Consider the following 23,523-nt stretch of genomic DNA (forward strand, 5'->3'; position numbering starts at 1 on the left):
AGTCACCATGTTCAAGCCAAGTGTGACAATGTCAAACACATTTCCTTGGGAGTTCTGCATTGGCTGTTCCCTTTGCCTAGAACATACCGGCCCTGCAAACTCCTTGTCACTCAGGGCTCAGTTCAAATGTCATCTCAAAGAAGTCTTCCTGCGCCATCTAATTTACAGTACCCATCCCCATCCCCAGCACTCAATGTTCCCTCCAGGTCACATCACCTGGGTTTGTTGTCCTCACTGCACTTATATATATGTTTTTAATTGGATCAAGAAGTACTTTACCAGTGTCCCAGCTCATTGCAGGCCATTTGCCCAAGCAGACTGGCAAAAGTTCACCCTCCAAAGTCCCCTCCTTGAAGGCGGGAAGCACAGAGGCGTAAGTAGCTCACTCGAACCGAAGTCCCCAAAGGGCAGGGATCTGCTCTCTCTGTGCTATTCCTCCCAGCACTGAGCAGCACCTGAAAGGATGTAGGTGCCCAATAAAAGGCACAAATAGGGAGAAATGAAGGCTACTCTCTTGAGAAGTTCAGCTGCAACAGGGAGGAGAGGTTTTGGGGTAGGTTGGGGTTGGCAGTCATATAGTGGAGGATGGGCGAGCCAGAAAACATGAGAAAAATGAACTAACCAGAGTGGTACACAGAGCAAGCACTCGTTAATTCCTGGGGACAAGATCGGCTCTGAGAGGCTTCCTAGTAGAGGAAAGAGTTGGCATGGGCCCTGGAAGGTGATACATTGAGTAACTCAAGGGAGTCTGAAGAGGGCATTCCAGGAAGTGGGAAAAACACAGGCAAAGGAACAAAACAAGGTAGCCTTAATGGAAAATAATTTGGGGGATACAATATCTAGTTGGCATTTTAGTATAAAATATTTCAAACCATATGATACCCTAAATTTACCATCTAAGTTTCTACAAACTATTTCCTTTTTAGAGTCTATGGACTTAAAAAAAACCCCCACATTTTAGTAGTTTCTCACGTTTAATAGCCACTGGCTTCCTAATTCCCCTTCCAGATCCAGAACAAGGCCAACTTGAACAGCAAGGTAGGGGCAGAACTGTCTACTGCCTGGCGGATTCTCAGTCACAAGATTAAACTGTTACTCGGAGAAGAAACACTGGATTCAGGAGCGTCAGGGTCTAAGTCCCAGCTTTGGCTATAACTCGCTTCCTGCGCCACGTCAGGCAAATCACCTCACCTGTGTGTGTCTCATTTTATCTCTGGAGGGAAAAAGGAAGGAGTTGGACTAGAGTTCTATAATTAGGGTCACCACATATTTTATTGTCCAAACAAGAGTCAAAGAGGGTGGCATCCTTAATACTGACAGAACAAAAGACATGTAACATCTATCCTGGGGAAACAGTATCTACGGCCACCTTCCTCAGATGCTGCTCCCTCAGCTCTGAGGTTTTGTCCTTCTCTCGAAACAACCATGGGTCCCTTTTCCATGCTCTATAGCTGGCTCCATGTCTGGGACATCCCAGATGCTCACCAAGAGTTTGCCTCATTTCTTTTTTGCGTGAGCTTTTCTGTATTCTTGATGTATTCAAAGCTATCGATCTGTTCTTCTACAATGTCACTGTCATGATTGAATTGTCCTTGTACCAACGGCTGTCCCCTTCCTACTGCTGATTTTACATTTTGTGTATTCCCAGGTGGTCTCTACTAAAAATAATTTTTCAAAGAAGGTAACTATTTAGGTATGAACCCCATTCTTTTTCAAACCAAAGAATGAGCAGCCAAAGGATATGTGCAGGCTAGTCTGACATTCTGCAATCACTCAGGGCCAGCACGGCGGTGAAAACTGGGTTTCTTAACGACCGTATTTCCCCATATATAAGATGCACCCTTTTTCAAAAAATTTGGGATCTAAAAACTGGGTGCATCTTATACAGTGGTGGTAGATTTTTTTACTTGCATTTCCTGCAAGTGATGAGGGGTTGTATGAATTTTATGATGAATAAAGCTTTAGTTCAATAACTTTATGTAATACATTTTTTTCAAATTTTGGGCCCCAAAATTAAGATGTGTCTTATACATGGAGCATCTTATACATGGGGAAATATGGTAGATAGCTAATGAACCATATTAACCACATATAAAAGAGAGAAAACCTACAACACATATACCCACCAATGCATTTTGCAAATCTTAGAAGCAAAGGAAACATCCTACAGAGACCAAAACTCTGACTGCTCAAAACCAGGTAGACCCGAGGTGACTTGCACATTTCCAAACATGGCATATAGCAATTTGCCAGACTTTTAAACAGCCAATTGTTTTTTAAAGGAAAGTGCATCTTGGCCATATTTTCTTTCGATATCAATGCTATTTTATGCCTGTGTGCTTAAAAGTATTTGTCCAGTTATTTACTTTTCATTGTAATTGAGATGGTGGCGGGGGGGGGGCGGGGAGAGAGGGGGTGAGGGAGTCACTCCTTCTGTTTGTACCCAAGGAGACATCTGCTTGTCTGCCCTTCTGGAATGTTCTCTTGCTATTAACTAAAGAACTGTAAGTATGAGTCATACCCATGGGTTTACGGGTGATATAACTAGACATTCTGAGAACATTTTTCACTGAGGAAATGAACAGCCATTTAGCTACAGCAAGATGAAAAGGAGGGTAGAACAAACGTGACAGAATGTCCCAGGAAAGGATGCAGCCTCGGTGTGGAAAGAACTGGGCATGTCTGCTCACTTCTTACTCTCCTTGAGTAATCTCTGAAACAAGTGGTGGGGATTACATCAATTATGAATAAGATAGCCAGGAAGGACTCTGCTGATATGTTGGCAAGGTCTGAATACAAAGCAAACAATGCTTATAAACACAGAGAAAAGGGAAATATAAAGCAAAACCAAAGAGACTTTCACTGTTACGAGCTGAACATGACGAAGGAAAATCTCTAGTTTCTGAGAATTCTCTGGAACATCTGGATGAGCACTCATCTCCAAAGTGTTTAAGACTTATAAGACTTTTTCATCCTTAAAGTCATATAAAAATCCAAAGCTCAGACACATTAAACTCTCCTTTTAAGGGAGGCTTCCCCAAAGGAAGTCTAGCTCTGTCTTCACTGGCCAAGGGGTTTAGTCACTTTTAGAGCTGAAGAAATGCCTTCCTGGGCCCTGGTCTTGGGTGTATCTCCTGCTGGTGTGTCACCTGCACACACACGGGCAAGCACCACACCCACCCAAGGTCCCATCCCCAGAGGGGCAAACACAGAGGGGCATATTTGGGAATGTGTCAGGGCTTCTCAGCAGTGTCAAGGGAAGAACACTGGGACCTTTAGGAAAAGGCATTTTTTTGTCTTATAAATAAACACATAGGATAAAGTTCCTTTTCTTATTCATTCCCTCTGTTAACTCTCAGGTTCCTTTGGAATACTCTATTTTAGCTGCTTTCAGCTCTCAAAAAGCTTTACATTAACCTGTCCTTCCTTGTTTTCTCCAGCCTTTGAAAAGTTATTTCTAGTGCCAAGAGATATAAAATGTTTTAACGTTTTATATGAAGGCTTTCTAATTTTAACCCTTTCTTATGTATGTCTCTAATGATCCAGGAAAACTGTTAAAATACTCTTTAAAAAGTGGAGATAAAATACTCTTTAAAAAGTTGTTGGGGGGCTGGCCGAGTGGTGCGCTGGTTAGGAGTTGGCTTGGGACGCCAGCTCTGAGCAGCAGGGCCCCGGTTCGGATCCCACATGAGCTGCGCCCTCTATAGCTAAGATGGTGAACAACAGCTCGGCCTGGAGCTGGGCTGCCGTGAGTCGCCAGAGATGGCGTAGGCTGCAGTGGGGCTGGCCAGCAGCTGGCGTGAGCTACCGTGAGCTGCCACGAGCGGCTGTCCAATGGCCGGCGAGCGACTGCCTCAGCCGGGAAGAGCGCAGTGATAACACCAACTTGGGCCAGTGAAGCGACATCCTCCACAACTAGACTAAAGAACAAAAGGACAGCATCTTGTCTGTTCCCCTTCCCTGATTCCCCAATAAAATCTTTAAAAAAAAAGTTGTTGGGTTTACTTTCGCTAAGATTTTATAGTCTTAGGATGGTTATTCACCAGCTGCTGATCCATTTTAATGACACCATGTGGGAATCTTGGGGGTCATGGGTGGGAGACATGTATAGGGACACCAGAGGAGAAAGAATTTCCTTCCCCGATCCATTTTCTGACCCAACATAATACCCGCCTGTAATAACTGTCCCAAGAGCAGGTTTCCAATGTCCAAAGAAATAAATTGGCCAAGTATCTCTAACTGGACCAAATCACAAGGGTGGACGCGAAAATTCAGCCCCTTCCCTTTATCCGGCGTGAGGATGGAATGCACGCTAACAGCTTGCAGAACTGCAGGCACAAACAGAACGACTGTGTAGCCTGTGCATAAACTCCGGATGGGAAAGAGGATGTGTCAGTACGTTTTGCCACACTGAGCATCTCTTTGGGAAGAAATCACTGAGCTTTTCTGCTGTCTGCCTGAAGGTAGGTGACTGAGAAATGACCTCAGTTCCATTATCTAAGAACACTTATGGCCTAGCCTCAAACTACCAGTTAGGTCATATTCCTAGGGCTCAAACCTCATGTCTTTTATCAGTTAGATTAAAATAAAATAGTTGGTAAGCCACTCTCCGAATATAAAACCACATCACCTAAAGTGCAGCCGTCCCCCCTTATCTGCAGTTTTGCATTCTGTGGTTTCAGTTACCTGTGGTCAACCGAGGTCTGAAATATTAAATGGAAAATTCCAGAGACAAGCAATTCATAAATTTTAAATTGCATGCTACTCTGAGGAGTGTGAGGAAATCTTGCCCAGTTCCCCCCTGTCCCTCCCTGGACGTGAATTCTCCCCTTCACGTCCAGTGTATCTATGCTACCAGCCCGTTAGACACTTAGTAGCTGTGTCATCAGAAAGTCAATGTCACAATGCCTACGTCATTCACCTCACTTCATCTCATTATGTATCATTTCACATGTCACAAGAAAAAGGGTGAATACAGTACAGTAAGAGAAAGAGAGAGAGAGAGAGAGAGAGAGAGAGAGAGAGAGAGAGAGAGAGAGAGACCCCATTCACATAATTTCAATTACAGTATACTGTTATACCTGTTCTATTTTATTATTAGTTAGTGTTGTTACTCTCTTACTGTGCCTAACTTATAAATTAAACTTTATCATAGGTACGTATGCATAGGAAAAAAAACAGTATATATAGGGTTCAGTACTATCTGTGGTTTCAGGCATCCACTGGGGGTCTTGAAACCTATCCCACGTGGATAAGGGGGACTGCTGTACAATGAAGACATCAGGACTCATGGAGACATAAATAACATCCATCCCTCAAGACACTGAGAGGATCACAATGAAAAGATGAGCATTCTATAAAGCAGCTACACCCAGTGCTTGGCACGTAATAGGTACTCAACAATAAACAATAAGTAGCTACTGTGTACTGTTTCCAGGGAGTCTGTAGACCAAGGACAATTAGGTAGGGAAGACTGATGCCAGATATTCCGAAACGCTCTCCCTGCACATACTTACTGTGTTTCAGCCCCCAGTAGCATTTCCACTTTCTCATTCGCATGGTTACTAAGGACTGTCAGCCTGAACAGGTGACTGGCAGAGCTCTGTCGGGAATAAAGCATTGTGGAACTGTTCTTCCCTGGAGAAGAAGTGACCTCTTCATTGTCACAAGACTCCACCAATAGCTGATCTCTTAAGGAATAATCATTGACGTTGTAACTTTCTTCACTATAAAGAAAAAGGGAAAGAACATGTCAATAATTCAGTGGATAAGACTGTGACATTGTCACTTTTCAAGTCACATTTTGAGGGGTGATGGCAGGGCTTGAGAGAGGGGAGGACAAGGAGAGAATGATTTATTTTAAAATAGGAATGGGAATCTGAATTATATCTTCTGATCATGAATCAATATAACCCCCCAAATTAAACCTATTAATTACTATTTTTCTGTAAGACACTAAATTGCATAGAAGCAATGTTTAAAAAAATAAGCGAGACATGCATGCATCATGAAAATGCTCAAATAAGTGCATGTCTCCAGTCTTGCCTCCATCTGCAGAATCAGGCAGGGATCCCACACGTACCCATGCTCTGGGTAGCAGGGCCTTACTCCCAGCCTCAGCCTCCAAACCACCAGGTACAGGAGGGGAGAAGAGCCCCTGAGGTCTGCTTGCTTCTGGCAAGATGGCCAACCCACCCTTTTCCCCAACACGCACAGCCTTACCACCTGCTTCAGAAACCACGAGGACGAATCCCTCTCCCCCTCCGCCCCCGCTTATGCCCCAAATCCCCCGTTTTCATCATTCCCCTGGACGCTCATCCCCTAGCACTGTGAACAGGCTTAATCTAGCCCCACCTGCCTGAGCGCCTCGGCTGGCTCCTGAACCCCTCCCACTGTGTCCTCTGGAAATGCCCATCATTTAGGGAATCCAGCAAAATCTCCTAAGTCCTCAGCCTCTTCTCTAAACCCTCCCTTTCCCTTCTTGCCTTCACACCTTCACAGAAACTTGGCTCTCGTTAGAGAACATCGCCTCGCCTGAAGGCTCTCTGCCTGCTTGCTTCTCATTGCTGCTTCCTGACAATGATCACGTCCTCCTCCCAAAAAGTCCTCAGCTCTGAAGCTCATGCCATCAGTCTCCATCTTCTAATCACGGTCATTTACATGTCCCGGGATCACTCCTCAGCCTCCCTCATGACTTCAGTTGGTGGCTCACTATCTCTCCCCAATACTACTTCTGTCTTGAATTTCCATGTAGCAGATCCTTGCACCACCCTGGTCTCTCGGCTCCTTGCCTTCGCCTTCTCTCACGATCTTGTCCTCTGCCCTACTGCAGCCACCCCTTCATCATCATACCATAGACCTTGTCATTATTATCAACTGCAGCCTCTCCGTAACCCCAATGTCAACAACCACTCTCTATCCAGCATGCTCTGTCGCTCCAACTCACCTCTTCTAATCAACCCCCACAATTCTTTGTCCCACCACTTCCTACAAGTTCTTAGACCCTTCATGTCCTCTCGTTCATGCTTATTAAATTATCCAGCTTGGATTTCTTGGTACCCAGTTATAATCATGCCTTGCATACACACTCATCTCCTTAAAAAAAAACAAAAAACACCCAGCCCTGTTTCGATACAGCCTTCCCTCTGTTGTGAATCTGCACCCTTGCAGTTGAACATGGGAGGGCTCAATAAATAACTCTTGAATAAATGGATGACTATGCAATAACTCAGAATATACTTTAGGAACAATATCAGATAACTATTTTCTTTAATAATAAATGCAAAAAGTATGAACTAAGGGGAGCTAGGAGAAAAGAACAATCCTTGTGCCCTGTCAACTATACTAGGAATTTCAGAATAGGCCATTTTGCTCAAGATGTCTTAGAATTTCTTACATTCTGTGGTGGACATCTGCCTGTCAACCACTCCCTCATAACTCTCCTTGAAAATCTTTATGATCTTTATTAAAATTTAGTTTGATAGGTTCTCCCTTCAAAAAATAGCAAACACAGTTATCATATATAAAAGCAAAATGCTGTCCTCTGATCTAGCCTTTTGTTGCTAGGGTGATAATTTGTATTTATTGAAAAGTTCACATGGCACGATCATCTCAAAAGATTTGAAACTGCCTACCGAGCAGCACAACCACACGGAGGATATATAAAGTATTTTGCATCCACATGAGACTTATCAAAGCTCACAAGATTTTATAGAAGGAGGAAGCAGGATAGTAGACTTTATAAACAAATAAGGTTATATTTTTAAAAGCCCATGTTTACCAGAAACAAAGCAGTTAGGTTTTGGCAGAGCAGAAGAAGTTTTTAATGTTTTTCTAGGTATCTCAAACAGGGATTTAACAGCCCAGGGCTCAAGATAAAACAAAATAAAAAACAAAAGCAAAACCTCAACAACAACATCAAAAACAACAGAAAAAGACAAAGTGAACGAAGGATTCCTTGTTATTGTCCTCTCTCTGCACCTCTTGTTACTCTTGTTCCAATTCCCAAGTTCAAAAAGACGACCTGTTAGTCAAAGACGCCCATTTCCGGCTAAAAATAATTGTGCTTCAGACAGAAAAATCCAAGTAATCTAATGCTGTGCACATGAGGTGGTTATGTAGTGCCCTACACAATGACACTCCATGGGTATTCCCTGTATTTCCAAAGAAATGAAAGGCAAAGAAATGTTATGCCATAAAGCCATCATTCAAGATGACTCAAGTTCCAACACATCTTCAGCATCAAGTGATTTCTAGTCCCCAGTAGAATTCAAGACCAGGAGTTCACAGGAAACTAATGTAAACTAATATGAATAAACTACTTAAGTCTCTTTTTTTTTCTTCTTAATTTTCGGAGTTCACATTTTCCCCAGTGCCGGTCTAAATGCAAACAGTACCAGCTATTGTGTTTCATAGATGCTTTGAATCTTTGTCTTTGGGGGTAATTAGAGACAGAAGAAGTAGATAAGTGAATGGAATGTTTTTAATTGTTCTCCTAAGTGATAACAACTACAACACCAGTAAGAGGAGGGTGACTGTTGAGCCAGTTTATGCCTGTTGTTCTCTCAAGAATCCAGGCTGGATGATAAACTGCAGCGACCTCATTCACAGCTATGAGTTCACCTCCAGGTGTCCATTCCTACACATCTGTACATCCGTCTCATTGAATAGGCCTGAACAAGGAATTTTCCCACTGTTTCGATTTCTGAATCCAAAAATAGGATGCAGGAAACATGTATGCCTTTTAAAAAAAAACCAGGTTCAATAGCAATCATCCAGTATCATCATTTTATCTAGACCTATAAACTTCTTCATCATGTAATAAATAACATTTACAACTTCTTCACTATTCTTAATGAATTTAATATAAAAAGGGACTTGATTTAGCTCTAGTAAATTATCTTTGTCTGCTATTATTCAAACCCAATAAAACAAAAACTAAAAAGCAGCTCACTCTTGCTAGCCTGTCCATTGTTCTTATGCTCTCACACACATACACACTTACACAATCTCATAAAGGTTCAAAATAATCATACTTTCCCCTCTCCAAGTCTGCTAAATACTGAATAAAATTCCTGCGCCTTGTATCAGTCAGGACCTAGTTCTCTCATGCTGATACCGAAGGGTAAAATATGTATTAAAATGGGTGCTTAAGCAGAAGGAAGAGGGGAGAACCTATCGCCAGATGCAGCAATTCCCAACTCTGTCTCCCTCCTCTGCTTACCCGCATCCAATGAGAAGGCAGGCCACGCTGGGCTGGGAAAGAAACCCCTTTCCTGAGGGAAGTTGATGCTAATCAGACTTCCCCATGTTTGTCTCTATCATTTAGCAAACATATGGTTTACATAGTCTCTGAAACAATCTGGATCATGTAATTAGGAAGTTAAATTGCTCAGAAAAAGGCAAATGGAAAAACCACCTTTCCTTGCACGGAGAAGTTTATATGTAGACTTCCTCTGATTGTCTTATATGTGCTCCAAGTTTGCCAGCTGCGCATCAAGGCTGCCTGCTTTGTCCAAGGGCAGCTCCTATCAGGTGCAGCAATCACATCTACATAAGTCTGTTGCTCTGTGGTGTAAACAATGAAGGTTCTCCCTGTGGAAACCCACTTAAAGTCCAGTAACCTTTGTTGAGATTCCTTTCTTTTCTTTTTTTTAACAAGATAAAGAACTATCAGTAGAGAACAGGATATGGTGGTAAATACATACCCCAATTATTCTTCCCCTGGGAAGGCATTCTTTTGTTAAGCAGCTCAGATAGTCTTTGGTTCTACTATATGTGACCTAGTAGCATGGGTTGAAGAAATGATACACCTTTATCCTGAATAGTGGCTTTCTTAAAGGGATTATTATAGAGCATTTTTAACTTCTGGTCCCACAAATTTCTAGAAAGGTTGGAATTTTCCATAATAGGCATGTATTTATTACTTTTAAATCAGGACAGCATTTGACAACTGCATACAACATACATTTTTAAAATACCCAAACTACATATATATGTATATATGTAGTAGGGAGTGTAGGATGATAGACACCAACCTCAGCACAGGAGTTACTCTGGGAGAAGGAAGAGGGAGACAGCATAATGGTGGAGAGACTTTAGATACATCTGCAATCTTGTCTCACGTTTTTTGTTTAAAAAGGAGAGATTTTACAAATATGGAAAAAAAAGTTAGTATCTGTTAAATCTGGATGATAGGTATGTTGGTGTCTGATCATTTTCTGTATGTTTGAAATATTTCACAATTCAAGGTAAAAATAAATTAAAAAATAATAAATGCATAGATGTAAAGACTACCATAATTCCAGGTATCTGTGGATACCTAAAGGTGTAGCTGAAGTGACTATTGGACAATGGATTTTTTTTTTTGCCTACAAACAATTATTTGCAGATGACATCACTGACTGAAAACATATTACCAAATGAGAGTAAATTCAGTAAATTGGTTGGGTTAAAAAAAAAAAAAAGGCTTTCTTATATATAAATGACACTCAAAAACATAACACAAAAAGTAACCTTGTTTATAATAGCTATAAAACATATAACATATTTAGGATTAAACTTAACAAGTTTCTGCTCTGTGAAGATGCCCTTCAAATACTGCACTTCAGAAGAAGGCCTAAATAGAGAGGGAAGTTTGATATTATAGAAGTATCAATTCTTCCTAAATTAATATAAAATTTTAACACAATCCCAACAAAAACACAAACAGGTTTTTGGGGGGGAGTGAAGAGGTGGAAAAATCAAGCTGATTCTAAAACACACACAAAAATACAAACATTTAAGAGCAGTCAGAAAGACTGAAAAAGGGGCCGACCGAGTGGCTCAGTTGGTTAAGAGCTCACTCCAGTGTGAGCTCTGAGCAATAGCGGTTCGATTCCTGGCCTGAGCTGAGCTGCCAACAGGTGGCAGGATGGCTCAGGTAAAAAAAATAAAGAACAGAAAGACTGAAAAAGACAGAGTGAACTAGCCTTATGACACATTAAAAACATATTGTAAAGCTACAGTAATTCAAGGCCTGGGACTGGGGCATGAGTTGACAGATGGATTAGCGAAACAGAGCAGTGTGTTCATAAATTGACCCTGAACACATCTGGGAATTTAGTACATGACATAGGTGACATTTCAAATCTGTGGGGAATTGGTGGGTTAGTCAACAAATATTATTGGGACATCTGGGGGGAAATGTCTGTGAAATAAAACAATTTGGATCCCAATGTCACTCCGTAAACCAGGATATTTCCTTGGACCCAAGCTCTGGGTCTGTAAGAGTCATGAAGTAGAGGTGGTGACAGAACAGGTGGTTCTGCTGGGCTCAGACACATCAGGGCCTGCCTCGTGATTGAGGGGGTTCGGGGTGTATGTGTGTGTGTGTGTGTGTGTGTGTGTGTGTGTGTGTGTGTGTGCTTTTAAACAAGCAAATACCTTAGGGAGAGTTCCTACCTTAACCCTTATTAGCAAACATCCTAAGTACATAATAAGGATGACCAGGTATGGGAAATAGACTAGTTGACCAACATGGAGCCAGGACTATGAAAAGAAAGATGGTGGTGGGGAAGGGCTAGATTGTAAAGGCCAGCTTTCCCACAACCCCCTGCTACTCAGCCCTAACTGTGAGTTGTCCCACCTCCACCTTGGTGTTGCTCTGCCACTTTCTTTTAGAGTCCAAATCTGACAGATGGAAACCCAAACAGCACCTCAAATGCTTCCTTTTATAAAAGAGATAATTTAAAAGAAAAATATGCTATCAAGAATTTTCCAAAACAAAACACAATTCTCTGCATATATAGCCAAGATAGTGATATTTACTATACTACCTACTTACTATTGCCCATTGCATAGGCTTTGTATAAAACATTCACACAGCTTTCCTATCTTGAAAAATTTTTGCTTAAATCTGCTGGTGCCAAGACAAATGTGTCCTCAGCTAGCAGCTGCCTGTGCCTTCATGTCAGTGAAATTGCTCCCCAAGGTCATCATGGCCCAGCACCCCACCAAATCCAATGACCTGGATTTCACCTCCATTCAGGAAATCCACAGAATTTGAGGATGTTGAGTACCTGTGACCCCCTGAAATTCTATCTTCTTCAATGCCTCTGTGACATTTCTAAGTCCTCCTCCCTTCAGGTCATTCTCCAAGATCCTCTCCTAGACCCTCCTGCTTTTGTCTCGGGGATTTATAAGGGCCCTGCCATTCTCCCAGTGCTCTGAGCCACATGAGTACATGTGGTTTTTGTAAGATCAAAGGAGAGTCTTCCTACTTTCCTTCAAGACATGGATAAGAATTCTTCCTCTGCAGATTTCAACGTGTTTCTCTTCCCTGCCTGAAAACATGATTTCTAAATCCCCATGTTTGATCTTGTGCTTAACTGGAATAAAAATACTCTACAGTTAAACATTTCTGGGACAGAGAATATTGGAGTGCACTGAAACTTATTTTGAGTTAAGAAGTCAAAACACATTTTCACGCGACCAAAGGTAATTTTAGAATTATACAAATAAATTTTCAGTGAAATAATATATGATTTTAAAGGAATAAATATGGTATAATAGTTAAGAGTCCAGACTTGATTTAGAGTGTCTATAAAAATCCGAGTTCTACACTCACTCACTTTGTGATCTTGAGCAAGTTATTGATCCTCTCTTTCAGTTTTCTCATATGCAAACAATACCAATCCCTTCGCATTATTGTGAGGATTAAATGAGACAATACATTTATCATCTTATTGCATGTAAAGCCCTTATAATCATGCCTGGCTCACAGCCAGTAAAAGTTAGCTATTACTTTTAATTTTCCTGACAGATCATCATGCATTTAAATTCCCTGACATTTTGTTAACAGCCTGATAACTACAGGCACTTTGCAAATGGGCAAGTGGGCTCAGCATAATTACAGCTAAATACTTACGTCGAGACATTAATAATTCGGCAAGTGCTCTGACCAGCAAATCAAGGCACGGTATTTATCCAGAAGCTGATTTCAAACAGCCTTACTTGCTCAGTCCCTCAAAATAATTCTAAAGACTAACAAACATGCCACATGCTTCCTATTTCATTGTCAAGAATATAACAAATGGTGGAGACAAGGATCACATTCATTGGTAAGATAAAGATCTGTTATGATTCACTGTCACCAACAAAGATGGCCAGTGACTCACAACAGGACCAGAAGGCCCCATTCCTGTCACCACGGATGCGCTGAACCCATGGCCCCTGACAAAGAGGAGATGGGAAGGCCCGAGAGGCTGTTAGCACCTGGCTGAAGCTTCCTCCTGGGCATAACCAGAACTCAGCAAGCTCTGAAGAACAAGTAGGCAGCTTCCTAAACCAGTATCAAGGTTACTCCAAATTACCGGGGTAAGCGCCACATCCCAATTCAAGTTGACTTCTACCAGCTTCCTTGAGTGAAAGAGAAAAACACTCCGAATTTACTTTCTTTTCAGACACAAAGTTATAGTGTCTCCTAATCAGCTGTGAGGGGTGTTATGAGAATATCACGACTACAAAAGTGTGCCTAAGGTTCACATCGACTTATAAAAAATAAAAGTAGATCAATGGTTCTCTCGCTTCCTTGGGTTCATCTGACATGGGTTATTGATGGGGAGGGAGAGGAATGGAGTTAAATGCATTTATCCCCACGGCCATATTTCGGAGGCCATAAACCCAGGTCTGACCCCAGAGGGCAGCACGGCCTTCAGATGTACAGCAATGGCTAAAAGTTTCAAATCATGTTTTTAAACAATAGACTATTCTAGAAGCAGAAGGGCAATAACTTGATCTTTAAAGAAAATGACAATACTAGGAATAATAATGACACTCAGCATGTATCAGTCACTTGGCAGGGACTACTCATTGTGTTCAGGGCTTTACACTCCTCATTTAATTCTCACAGAAATTCCGTGAACAAGATGCATTATTACACTCATTCTACAGATAAGAACACTGGGGGCTCTGACAGATTAAGAGTAACTTGTCCAAGGTCACATGGCCAGGATTTGAGCCGTCTGTCTGACTCCAGACATCAATAATGTGCTTCTCAGTCACCGCAGCTTTCAACATTGAATGGCAATATCAGCTCCTCGTACAGACTAGAGGAAACAATACCCTTACTCCTCATGACATCAGAGGAATCAAGGGTGTGTGGAGTGGCCAGAGGAAAAGAGGAGGAGGAAAAAGGAAAAGGGGCTCTCGTTTTTCTCCCACCCCATCTTATATTCGTGAATTTAGAACCTGATACCACAGTGGTCAGAAATAACATAAGTTGTATGTTCCAGGAACGAAAGCGCTTTGAGTCAGGGTCTTATTGTCTTTCGTTTATCCAAGACTCTTAATTTCCCAAGGAAGGGGTTTATTCTTCAGAGGAAGAGAAACAATGTCAGGTGACTTCATCTTTCTATAATGGTAAAGGCTTCCAAGTGGAAAACCTCAAAGTGGGGCCAAACCAGGCCATGACCCTTTCCAGGGAGCATGCACAGCTTTAAGCCACTGGGCATTCAAACTACTTTGGAAAATGCAAGTTGTAACTTACATCCCTGAACTTATAATGATCTGGTAGTATTCTATTATAGAAAATCTGTTTTTTTTTTACCCTGAGGATTTGTAATGTGTCACAAAGTTCAAATTATGTCAATATACACAATATTTATGGAACAGGAATCAGGAAGTGGAAATCTGTCTTGAATGTCTACAGGAAGGAAATGTTATGAAAAGGAATCTTTTCTTTACACTCTGATGCTAGATTAGCTAAAGGTAGAGGAAAGCTCACAAATGCAATTTCGTACTGGTTCTAATTTTCTCCTACAACCAGTATGGCTATAAAAGTACTTAACAAAAACTTGCTTTGGAAAAGGTGTTTATTAAAACAAACAAAAAAGGTGCAAGTTTCTAGGCTATTGTTCCCAATCAGAGTCTGGGATGGGGAAAGGTGAAAATATTCTAGCAGATGAAGTCAGGAAGTAATGAACATAAAAAGCATTTGTTTAGAGAAAGGCCCTGAAGTCAGAGACATGTTAGAATCCTAGCTTTGCCAAGACCTTAAGAAAGAGACTTGATCTCTCTCTTTGTCTCAGTTTCCTCATCTGTAAAATGGAAATAAGGCAAGGTTGCTGTGATAACTCAGTGATATGTTGCATATATACCCTGAGGTCAGTGAATGGCACACTGTACACGCCCGATAATATAGGTTATCAGCATTATTACTATTACTACTCATGTAACTACAGGGAATACCCGAAAACATCATGGTTAGATCATTTGTGGGTAGAGAGCTCAGGAAAAGAAAACAAATCGGAACATGATTACATTTACTATTATAGATAACAAGACTAGACCAGATTTCAGCATTCTTTTGGGATTGTGCCCAACGCCAAACCAGGCCCCTCTATCTGTGTGCTCCAAATGTGCTGAAGGACACACCTGGCCCGGTGGAAGCAAAAAGGCACTGCCAAGGTTATGCTCGGGGAACCACAGCTGGGTGCCTAACACCAGCCAAAAGAAAGTGGGTTCTAAATCTCCAAACACTTCTGTCTCCTTTGAAACTAATACCCACCCTCCACCCCCGCATTTATCCTACAGGCAGGGTGTTACTAAGTGGTGTTTTGTGGGAAGGAGGACTTCCTAGTTGTGGCTGGAAATGTCTCTTATCTAATCAGCTGCCAGCCTCCTCTGCTTCTTGTCCATCATGTCCCAGTGCACCCAGCTAGCTCCAGGGCATGCATCATGGCTGAACCCAAACCATCATGGCTCTGCTGTTCCCCCGTGTCACATGTAGGCTTTCCCAGCCTCGTTTATAATGACAAATCTTATGACCCAAGACTGACCCATGAGATACAAGTTTTCTGAGAACTGTCTGGGAAAGGTTTTCCTCTGCTGATAATAAAAGAAAAGCCACTTGAAGCAAGAGTCCCTCTGGCCAGCCTCTGATTCTCACCCTTGCCTCCCCTTCCAGGTCTTTGAATGAAATCATGATGTCTGGACCTGCAGGAGCCACCTGCAACCATGAAGCTAGATGCACGGGGGACAAAAAGTAGATCTGTCTTTTAAAGAGCACAGCATAGGTGAAGATTGGAGAGGGGCTGGATTTCTGGTGACCGCTGGATCCGGACTGCCCATGCTCAGTCTTCATATTTGGAGAGCGGTAAGTGCCTTCAGTATTTGAGCCACAGTTATTTGGGAATTCGATTACATGTAGCCAAAAACTTTCTAAGTGATCCAATAGTGAATCTCCCAAAGATAAATACATAGAGTACGAAGCATTCCCAAACTTACAGACTTTGTGTGTGTGTGTGTGTGAGAGATAGTTCAACATTTTTATTGCTTAAACCCTTTTGTATGAGTATACTTTTGCGTGCAGCTCAAAACATTAGCTGATACAATAGTACAAAGCAAAAGCAAGCCAAAAACACTTCTGCCTCTATAGAGCGCAGTTTGTAAATACAGCCCTAATAATGATCTAGACGCATTCTATAGGTAAAACTCCAGAGGACATGATAGCTGATGATGAGCTCCAGAGTTTTTGCCAAAATTAATTAAAAATGTTTACTTAAGAATGAACATGTAATGGAACAGAATACAAATATCACATATCTTTTAAAAATAAAAGCGAATTCAGAGAAATTTTAGCTTGGAGGGTTGAAATGGGAGGCTGTCCTCTGAGTAATGCCTTTAGTCACATTGTTTATATTTAGTCATCTACACAATTGGCTGACATTCAACAGATATTTACAAATAATCATTATGGGCCAGGCACTGGGCTATACACTGAGGCTTCAAAAGTCAATAAGACAGATATGAACACACAGTAACACAAATGTTATGGCAAAGAAATTACAGGGTTTATGGGACCACAAAGCTGAAGAAATAAACCCGCTCTAGAGGACTGGATAAGAACTCCCCCTGGGTTTGACAATTAATCTAAGACCTAAACAATGAAAGGGACTTGGGCTACAAAAGGTCTGGGATGGGGTGGAATTAGTGGGAGCGGGCGAGTACTTAGAGAAGGAAACATATGCTAGGTCCCGGTGGCTAGAAAGGTGGTTCAGGGAGGCTTAATGCTAAGTGCGAGGTAAGAACCATGGAAGGGCAGTTTGCAAGGGATGAACTGAGCAGATCTGTCTTTTCAAAAGCACGCTCGGGCTGTGCGACGTAAAATGGAGGGAGGAATGCTGGCATGAATCCAGCTAGGTGCGTCTTTCGGCGAATTCCAGGTGGCTGGTACAAGGGCAGCAGCTATGTGAGAGAGGCAATTTCATGGGCTGCTTACAACACTGGTGACTGGCGGGATAGGGAAGTGCAGTGAAGAACTGTGAGTGAAAGCAGTCTTTCAGGTTTACTGTGGAGCAGCCAGATAGGCAGAGAGCCTTTTTACAGAGCAGGGAAGAGACCCTGGAGAAGAAAAGGTTTGAAGGAGAAGATCGCGATGAAGGTAACCTACGAGACCTCCAATTAGAGCTAATCACATGACCATGATGACATCCCGAAATTGCGAAAAATGGCATCAATGGATGTTAAAAAAATAATAAAAGTATGTTCTAGAACTAGCTTAAAACATTACAGTGCATTTAAGTGAGGTAGTGGTGTAGGGCTGGGGGAGTGTATTGGGCTGAACTGTGCCCTCCAAAAAAATACACTGAAGCCCTAACCCCTGGTACGTGTACACGTGCAGATGTAATCAAGTTAGGATGAGATTGTTCTGGAGTAAAATGGACCCTAAGTCCAGTAACTAGTGTCCTTTATAAGGAGAGGGAGATTTCAAGGAACACAGAGACGTGGGAGAGAAGAAGCCATATGAAGACAGAGCAGAGGTTGGAGTTACACTGCTACAAGCACAGGAATCCCAGAAGCAACCAGGAGCCACAAGAGGTCAGGCGGGATTCTCTTCTAGAGCCTTCGGAGGGAGCGTGGCCCTGCCGACACCTTGATTTCAGACTTCTTCCTCCAGAGCCATGAGACAATCAATTCTTACTGTTTTAAGCACTTTGCTACAGCAAATGTAAGATACTAATACAAGGAGAAAAAATGTTTTCAGCTGCAGAAGAAATTGGGAGGGAAGACCTAAGCCAGATACAAGACGCTTAATGAGAATCTTAAAACAGTGTTTTGGGATTCTGAACCTATTTAGGTCTTGGATTCAGTTTTCACATTTCAAAACTGGGGAAAATAGTACTTAATCCCTAAGGTTGTACATGGGGCATAGTCTGTACTCTGCAATGGATAATTATAAATAAGTTATTACTAGGCAAAGCTTGCCTATTATAAGTTATTCATTAATCTAAGAGTACAACATGCCAATCTATCCCTTTTTATTACAATATTACTGTTATTGCTGTGTCAGGTCTGATAGGCTTGCATCCTTTTACTCCCGTGAAGGCAATGCTGGTTGGCAGTTTGCCATCACTCTAGTACAGTCTTTCTCGACTGGAGGCAATTTGGTCCCCCAGGGACATATGACACTGTCTAGAGACATTTTTGGTTGTCACAAGTGGGAGGAAAGTGCCACCAGCCAATAGTGGGTAGACATCAATTTGCTGCTAAACACATCCTACAAAGCACAGGGCAGCCCCACGACCCAAAACTGTCAGGCCTCAATAGGGCCAGATTGCAAACTCTGCTCTAGAAGTACCCAGGTAGTCTGCCGTCAAAGCATCAGCTACCAGAGAATTCATTTTCTCATCCAAAATATTCACACTGATCATGCATCCTTTCGAAATGTGGTAGGAGAGACACTATTAACACTGTGAGTCACAAACAGCCCAGAGCTAATGGAAACTTTAAAACTTCCTTTTGATAGTCTAAAAAAAGTGAAAATTCCTGTCCTAGAAGACAGCCCTGTGGTCAGGAACCGCTCTGCAAGCTCCAGCAATAATGGCCCGATGGCAAGCTGAGACGGCCACACTCCCCAGCCATGTGTGGGCCGTGCTCAGCATAAACCATCTGCCAGCCTGGGGAGGAGGAGGGACCAGTACGTCTTCTCCCAAGCTATCTCTCCCGGTAGCCGGCCGGGGAGCCTCCCTAAAGCTGCACACCACTGGAGACCCAGCAGCTAAGCTCCTTGACTGAACCCTGGAATTACAATTAGGCAGTGGGTGGTTGGGTCAGCCGTACAGAGCTGGCACAGGTACTTATCCTTTATCTGTACCTGGTAGCCAAGCCTAAATTATTGCCTTGTTCAAAGATGTTGTATCTCCTTCGCTGCTGCCTCTGGCATGCGAAGCATTTGCAGTTGCCTCCTTGAAGCTGCAGAGTAAATACGGCTGTGCATACTGCACATTTTTAACCAAGCCTGTTTATCAAGCCTCTGCGGTCTGCTTGCCACCTTCACCACTGATTCAGGTCATAAACGATTTGAGCCTCCAATGCCATTCTCCGAGTCAAGAGTACCTTAGAAACATGTTGAGCTAATTGTAAGGGCAAGAAAATTCCCATGTTGGTAAAGGCAAAGTTAGGTACTCAGGTTGCCCTTTCCATTGGAGCTGTACATTTTGCTCTGTTTTTTTTTAATTTATTATTTTTAAAAATTTATTTATTTATTTATTTTAAATTAGTTTCAGGTGTACAACACAGTGCAATAGCTATACTTTTTACCCCTCAAAGTGACAATACCCCTCTCCCAATTTGCAGCCCCACTCCCCCCCATATCATACATATCTATCACAATTCCATTGATTCAACTCCCGCACTATACTCCACATCCCATGACCATATATATATATATACATATATATATATTTATATTTAATAATAGTTGACATACAATATGCTCTGTCTTTTCTTATAATACAACTTCAAACATACCTGAGTCAATAAATGTGGGCTAAATGTAATGGCAAGATCTCCTCAGGGGGGCAAAGCATGCTGCTAAGTAGAATAGCATATAGCTTAACACTAACTTTCAAAAGTCTGTATTTATTGGGTAGTTGTATGCAAGTTCAAGGCTAAAAGCTGTACTACACTGGTTTAAATACCCTTAATGGCTTTATCAAGTCACTGAGGACATAATCAAAACTACATTTATATCTAAAATTGTTTTGGTATAGTTTATCATTAAAATCAAACATTTAGATAAAGCTTTGGGGCCACTGAGACAACAGATATTTCAACAGCTGGAAGATGTTAAAAGTCAAGGGCTCTGGCTTTTGAAGAGTCATATATAATTACTCTCCCCTAAAAAAAGACATCTCGAAGAAAGCCAAAGAAACATGGTATCTCATAGGAAACCAACAAAACATAAAAATACAAAAATTATGACGCCTCTCCAATCTTTATTTGTAAAATGTACTTAGGTACCAGAACTAGTTAAACTGCCCCTTGGTAAGAGAAATAATTTCTTCTTAAAGTTATGGAAACGCTATTTTCCTAAGTATGAAAAATAATCATCAGCATCTTTATGGCTTTATCATAGTTGTATTTTGGCTTTTTAGGGTAAACCATAGAAAGTTTTCGTTTAAGCTAGGCAGCCAAGCAGCTGAAATCATAATACAGTCTGACTAAAAGGAGCACAAAGAAAAGGCTCCACCTCTATTTCAATTCAGTCTGAATTTTCCAGCTAAAATGTCAGCAACTCAGGAGTAGAATTTAAATAAATACTTCATAAGTTTGGACATTTATTTCACATATTCATAGAAGCCTGTTTCCATGATTCTCTTTGCCTAGTCTAAATTGTACCCCATGGACTACCCTGACTGCTGTTGTATACCAGCAATTCAGCCCACCAGCATCGCCTTGTATGTGGGAGTAACACACTACCGATTTACGTTTTTTTGTTTGTTTGTTTTTTTTTCCCCCTGAGTTCATATTCTAGGAAAGATGGAATATTTATAAAGGACCATCAGGAAAATATTTTACAATCTTGCATATATTGAGTACAGTTAATAATGTTCCCTAGAGAAAGGCAGAGTTGATGTGTGTGTGTGTGTGTGTGTGTGTGTGAGAGAGAGAGAGAGAGAGAGAGAGAGAGAGAGATCCAACCAATTTATTTTATTTCCTTAAGACGAGAATATTGGAGTATTGCTAACATCTTCCCAGTCACGGGGAAATGTTCTAGACAAACAATCATTAAGAGCAGTGGATTTTAAATTCAGTTACAAGGAGCACTAGATTTGTGCCACAGCTTGTTCTCAACTAAAGCAACTTTTATCTGTTTTATACAAAGGTTCTATGGAGAAGAAGTTTGAAAAATGCTGACTGGGAATAAGTGTTATCTCCCCAGGAATGCCATGAGAACTTGATGATATAAAAGTGTAAAAATGCTTAGAACAGTGGCTGGCACACTGTAAAAGCTCCCTAGAGGCTGGCTAGAATGATGCTGCTGATAATGATGAGTCTTTATTCGACAGGTAATTCAAAGAAAATGAAGCACAGATGCTACTATGATTCCACGTGTAGAAACTATACCTCTAACATCTCAAGCTTTTAAAGGCTGATCATCTCTCACTGGCATTTGAGTTACAGAGCTTTAAAACCAGATGTACAGCCAGCAACACCACATAAAGGCTTACCTCTTCTTCTTGGTGATAATGAGCACGTCGTTAAAGAGGAAGAAGTAGACTTGCTGTTTGGATGTCCTTTTTGAGAAAAGCACAGTGTCTTCTACATAGGCTGTCAACTCACCTCTCTTTACCAACCACCGGGAAGAGGAGACTAGAGGGAAAGGCTACAAAGAAGAGAAGAACTCAGCATCCAAAGCCAAATGAAAGTCCGTTTATCGAAAGTAAAATATAAAATTTGCATTCAAACAAAAGATACATGTTATGGTACACATCATTATTTTATAGGTATATAACAGTGAAATATAATTAGAGACGTATAATAATTCTCCAACAGTAAGTGAAAAAGAACAATTTATTTTCCATTGTAAAAAAACTATTAACTTGTCTCTAGGACAACAAAAACTCAATGAGAAAATACTTTTTGGGACAACCAAAAAGTATTACCCTTCCATTCACTCTCAAGTGAAAATGAAGATTGGTAAGGAGTCACTTAAAACTGAAAAGCCTAAAATGAAATCTATCAGTATCAACTGCAGGTATGTTAAGTATCACAAATCAAAATCTAAACATACGGAAAACCATAACTATAGTTAACAACAGACAAATATAAAAGTCTGCACTCACTTTATGAACTAAAAGACTTTATCAACAGGAAAAAGAACCCCCGCAAATTTTTGATTTGTCTACTAATTATCCACTTAGCCATATTCTAAAGAACACCTGTTATTACGCGTAAGTTCATGGAAGTTCATCGCCGAAAGCATCATGCCATTTTCTGGCTGGGAAAATGAAGCTTTTCCAAAGTAATCCATCTTAATCTCATAGAAAAGGTTGTACACAAGAAATTACATACATTTTTTAAAAAATTCAGTTTCCAGTTTCCAACTGGAAAACTCTCAAAACCACAGAATAATCCTTACCCTTGAGAGCTCTTGTTTTTCAAGTTACCAGAAATGCTTACTGCCAAAAATCTGATTAAAAAAGTATATATATGCATAAAATAAGCAAGAAATTTTAGTCACACAAAAGATAACCACAGTGGTATATAGTGCAACAAAATGTCTTCCTTTTCAGGGAATAATGATTGTAAATAGCTAAATGAATCGAAGGTATTAGGGAGGAAATAAGAAGGCTAAGAAAGGATTTCATATTTTTTCTTCACTCTGTAAAGGACATTTATAAGAAGATTGCTCATCAGTTATACGAGTATGCTATTTTCCTGAAGGTTTCAAAAGGAAGATGAAAGATTATGGCTGACCTCAAACTTGCAAAGCTTGCTATTAAGGAAGTTCATAGAGTTGCCAGTCCCCAAATCTCAAATCAGATGATTATCCAACAGGGATGGCTGAAATTTAAAAGGCCAACAGACAGACAGATTGCTTAGATAACTCTGGAGAACCCGACCAGCACACACAAGATGTCACCACAAAGAATCGTGTGTCAGGTTGGGTCCTGCCAAAGGGTTGCAATTACGGGGAACACAATGCTGCCTTACTATTGCGTGTAACCCTACAGGATGAACCCAGGACAGTATTATGGTTAAGTTCCAGTGTACATGCCACCCTATGGCTGTTCTTAGTTTAGAGGATAGGGGAAGAAAGTTTTTAAAACTATTTTTTAGAACAGATTGATTTTTATGGATTCCTCATACTCTGTTAGGCACAAATCAATTTCTAATGAACGTCTAGAATTGACAGTGGCTTTCCATATGTCTATGCTTCTTTTGGAAACAAAATTCCAATATTATAAATGTTTTCTTTTTATTCAGAATTTACTGTCAGAAGATTAAACTCATTTAAATAGTCTTCTTGTTTTAAAGAAGAAACTATGAAAACAATCAAAATAAAAGAATCAGAACAACCAAAGGGAGCATAAGTGAATTTCTGGCATTCAGAAGCTCTAAGACTACATAGAATCCAGGTGTGAATTAAAAACTAGAAAAAAAATTCATGAAAAGAATATATCCTTAAAGGTACTGACATAACTCCTATGGAGAAAAGACTTTTCATTCTTTTTTGTGTTACTTAGTATCCTAGAA

General features: G+C 41.0%; 1 protein-coding gene across 2 annotated transcripts in view; it reads right to left on the reverse strand.

Moving 5' to 3' along the window:
- Positions 1-23,523, reverse strand: part of ARHGEF26 (Rho guanine nucleotide exchange factor 26) — a 122,543-nt gene that overhangs the window by 10,638 nt on the left and 88,382 nt on the right. For both annotated transcript variants that reach the window (XM_019627378.1, XM_019627389.1), the window contains exons 11-12: positions 21,495-21,649; positions 5,517-5,726 (exon numbers count right to left, since the gene is read on the reverse strand). In XM_019627378.1, the coding sequence (XP_019482923.1) occupies positions 5,517-5,726; positions 21,495-21,649 (365 nt within the window). The remainder of the gene's footprint in view (positions 1-5,516; positions 5,727-21,494; positions 21,650-23,523) is intronic.

This window comes from Hipposideros armiger, unplaced genomic scaffold (assembly GCF_001890085.2).
Source record: "Hipposideros armiger isolate ML-2016 unplaced genomic scaffold, ASM189008v1 scaffold_16, whole genome shotgun sequence".
In the NCBI taxonomy this organism is placed as follows: Eukaryota; Metazoa; Chordata; class Mammalia; order Chiroptera; family Hipposideridae; genus Hipposideros; species Hipposideros armiger.